Source organism: Pteropus vampyrus, unplaced genomic scaffold (assembly GCF_000151845.1).
Source record: "Pteropus vampyrus isolate Shadow unplaced genomic scaffold, Pvam_2.0 Scaffold117, whole genome shotgun sequence".
Taxonomy (NCBI): domain Eukaryota; kingdom Metazoa; phylum Chordata; class Mammalia; order Chiroptera; family Pteropodidae; genus Pteropus; species Pteropus vampyrus.
In genome coordinates this window covers 4,113,766-4,115,859 of record NW_011888898.1, presented here as the reverse complement: position 1 = coordinate 4,115,859, position 2,094 = coordinate 4,113,766, and the positions used below count along the sequence as shown (strand labels likewise).

At 56.8% G+C, this 2,094-nt stretch overlaps 1 protein-coding gene across 1 annotated transcript in view; it reads right to left on the bottom strand.

The window, feature by feature from the left end:
• The window catches only part of PREX1 (phosphatidylinositol-3,4,5-trisphosphate dependent Rac exchange factor 1), a 184,618-nt gene that overhangs the window by 12,136 nt on the left and 170,388 nt on the right, over window positions 1-2,094 (bottom strand). Inside the window, exons 30-31 of the mRNA XM_023534087.1 lie at window positions 1,310-1,418; window positions 124-269 (exon numbers count right to left, since the gene is read on the bottom strand). Coding sequence (XP_023389855.1) covers window positions 124-269; window positions 1,310-1,418 — 255 coding nt within the window. The remainder of the gene's footprint in view (window positions 1-123; window positions 270-1,309; window positions 1,419-2,094) is intronic.

Genomic DNA, 2,094 nt, shown 5'->3' with positions numbered 1-2,094 from the left:
GCTGGGTTTCAGGTCAAACTTGGGCCACTGGCCTGGTGGCAGGGGAAGAGCAGGGTGACCCCAGATTAGTCCCTTTCACCCTCAGACCCTCGCTGTCATGGTGGGGTGGGAGGAATCACTCACTGGCCACATAGTTCTCGTCCAGCTGCTTAAAAGAGAAGGTGACGTTGTCCAGTTCTGACAGGGTCACCCAGATGTCCTCCAGCATGATCCGTTCCTCCTTCTGCAGGAGGAAGACAGGGTGAAGACGTCTCAGATGCCTCCCCACCCTGGGGTGTCACTTCAAGGTGCTGTGACTCAACCTTAGTCGACACGCCAGGCTGAGGGGCCTACCAGGCTGAGGGTCTGCACTGGGCTCTCCAAGGCTAGACGTGAAATCACGTTTGCTTGACCTGCACCTCCCAAACATGAAATCACGTTTGCTTGTCCCGCACCTCGGAATCCATCTCTGCTCCAATGTGCTGGATGGCCCTCACACCCGGACCACGTCCACAATGCAACTTGACCACCTCAAACCTCACGAGCCCAAATGAAAATCCTCATTTTCCTCCTCAACGCCCCCTCCGGTAGGCCCCAACTCAGCAAAGCACACCAGTATCTGCCCAGCTGCCCAAGCCCCAAACCCCAAAGGACTTCTCGACTTCTCTCTCCCTTCACCCCATACACGGCCCATCACCAAGTTCTGATGGGTTGACCTCCAAAAACATACCCCAGACCCATCCACCTCCTTCCACCGTCCTCACCACCCCCAATACAAGACGCCATCATCTCTCTGGGACCACACCAGCCTCTTCACAGGGGTCCCTCTGCTACCAGGGACAAAGAGGAGATGCAGAGAGCAGGACGGCCTAGGGGGGACCGAGTCAGACTCCAGGGGACCCCTGTTACTAGTTATCTTTGAGAACCTAACTCAAGTTACATTACTCACCTGCTCAGTGCCCCTGAACCCTCCCTCTGCTCCCAGAATAAAGTCCCAGGCCCTGCAGATGGGGCCCCGGTGACCTCGTCCCCACACCCCCTGGCCTGCTCCACTGGCCTCCATTCGGGACCTGTGCACATGCTGTCCTTCGGACCATTTACCTAGCTGGCTGTCTTGGTACTCGGGTCTCAGCTGAAATGTCACCTCTCTGTCACCTCAGAGAGACCATCTCTGACATTTAAGTCCAAAGAAATTCCATCACCTTCTAAGCCTTCTGCATTAACTCCCCTTCTGCTCATCTCTCCTCCTTCTTCCTTCCTTTCTTCTTCCCAATCTGCTTCCCCCAACTAGAAAGTGAGCTTCGGAGCCCCAGCACCCAGAGCCTGGCACAGCATGGTGACTGGTGAACGGATGCACTGGACCTCAGGGTCCTCATCTGAGAAGGAGAAGGTGAGGCTGGGCCTTCCCAGCTGCCTTTCTAGGCCCAGGGTGGCGTTTTCTGGGAACCAGGTACAAGGAGGTCTCCCACCGGGCAGTGCCTGTGTGCAAGACAGGCCAGCAGAGGGCGTGCCAAGGCCACACTTTCCCAACAGCCAGCAGCTGTGGCTTTCAGCCCCGCCTGGGAAAACGTCTACGAGGCGGGGAGCCCTGGCCTGGGAACACGGGGTGCAGAAGCAAACAGTAGGGAGCAAGTGCTGCTGCAGACTGCATTTCTGGGGGATGTCGGATTCGGGTACCAGCACCTTTAAACGATGAGCTAGCTGTTGGCTCTGCCTCCCTGGGGACAGGAGAAGGATCACCCGATTCTATGAGAGTGTGAGAGTGTGAGCTATGAGAGTGTGGAGGGGCAGGGAGATCAGGGATGAAGAGGGGATGCAGAGACAGCAGAGCAGCCAAGGGTCACCAGGCCCAGAGTCAGACACGCAGAGTTCAAACCTGGCCGTCTGGGTGTCGACGCTCTCATCCTTAAAGTGCGGGCATGAAGGACCTGCCTTGGGGCTACTGAGAGGACCGAATGAGATGTCACCTGGGTCATCACAAAAGCCTCCTCGCTGGCCTGGCTTCTGTCCTTGCCCTCATCACCTTCTCCACCAGAGCATGGGTGATTCTTTAAATGTCAAAGTCAGATCTCGTCCCTCCCCTGCTCAAAACCCTCCCACACCCAGCATCCTCTA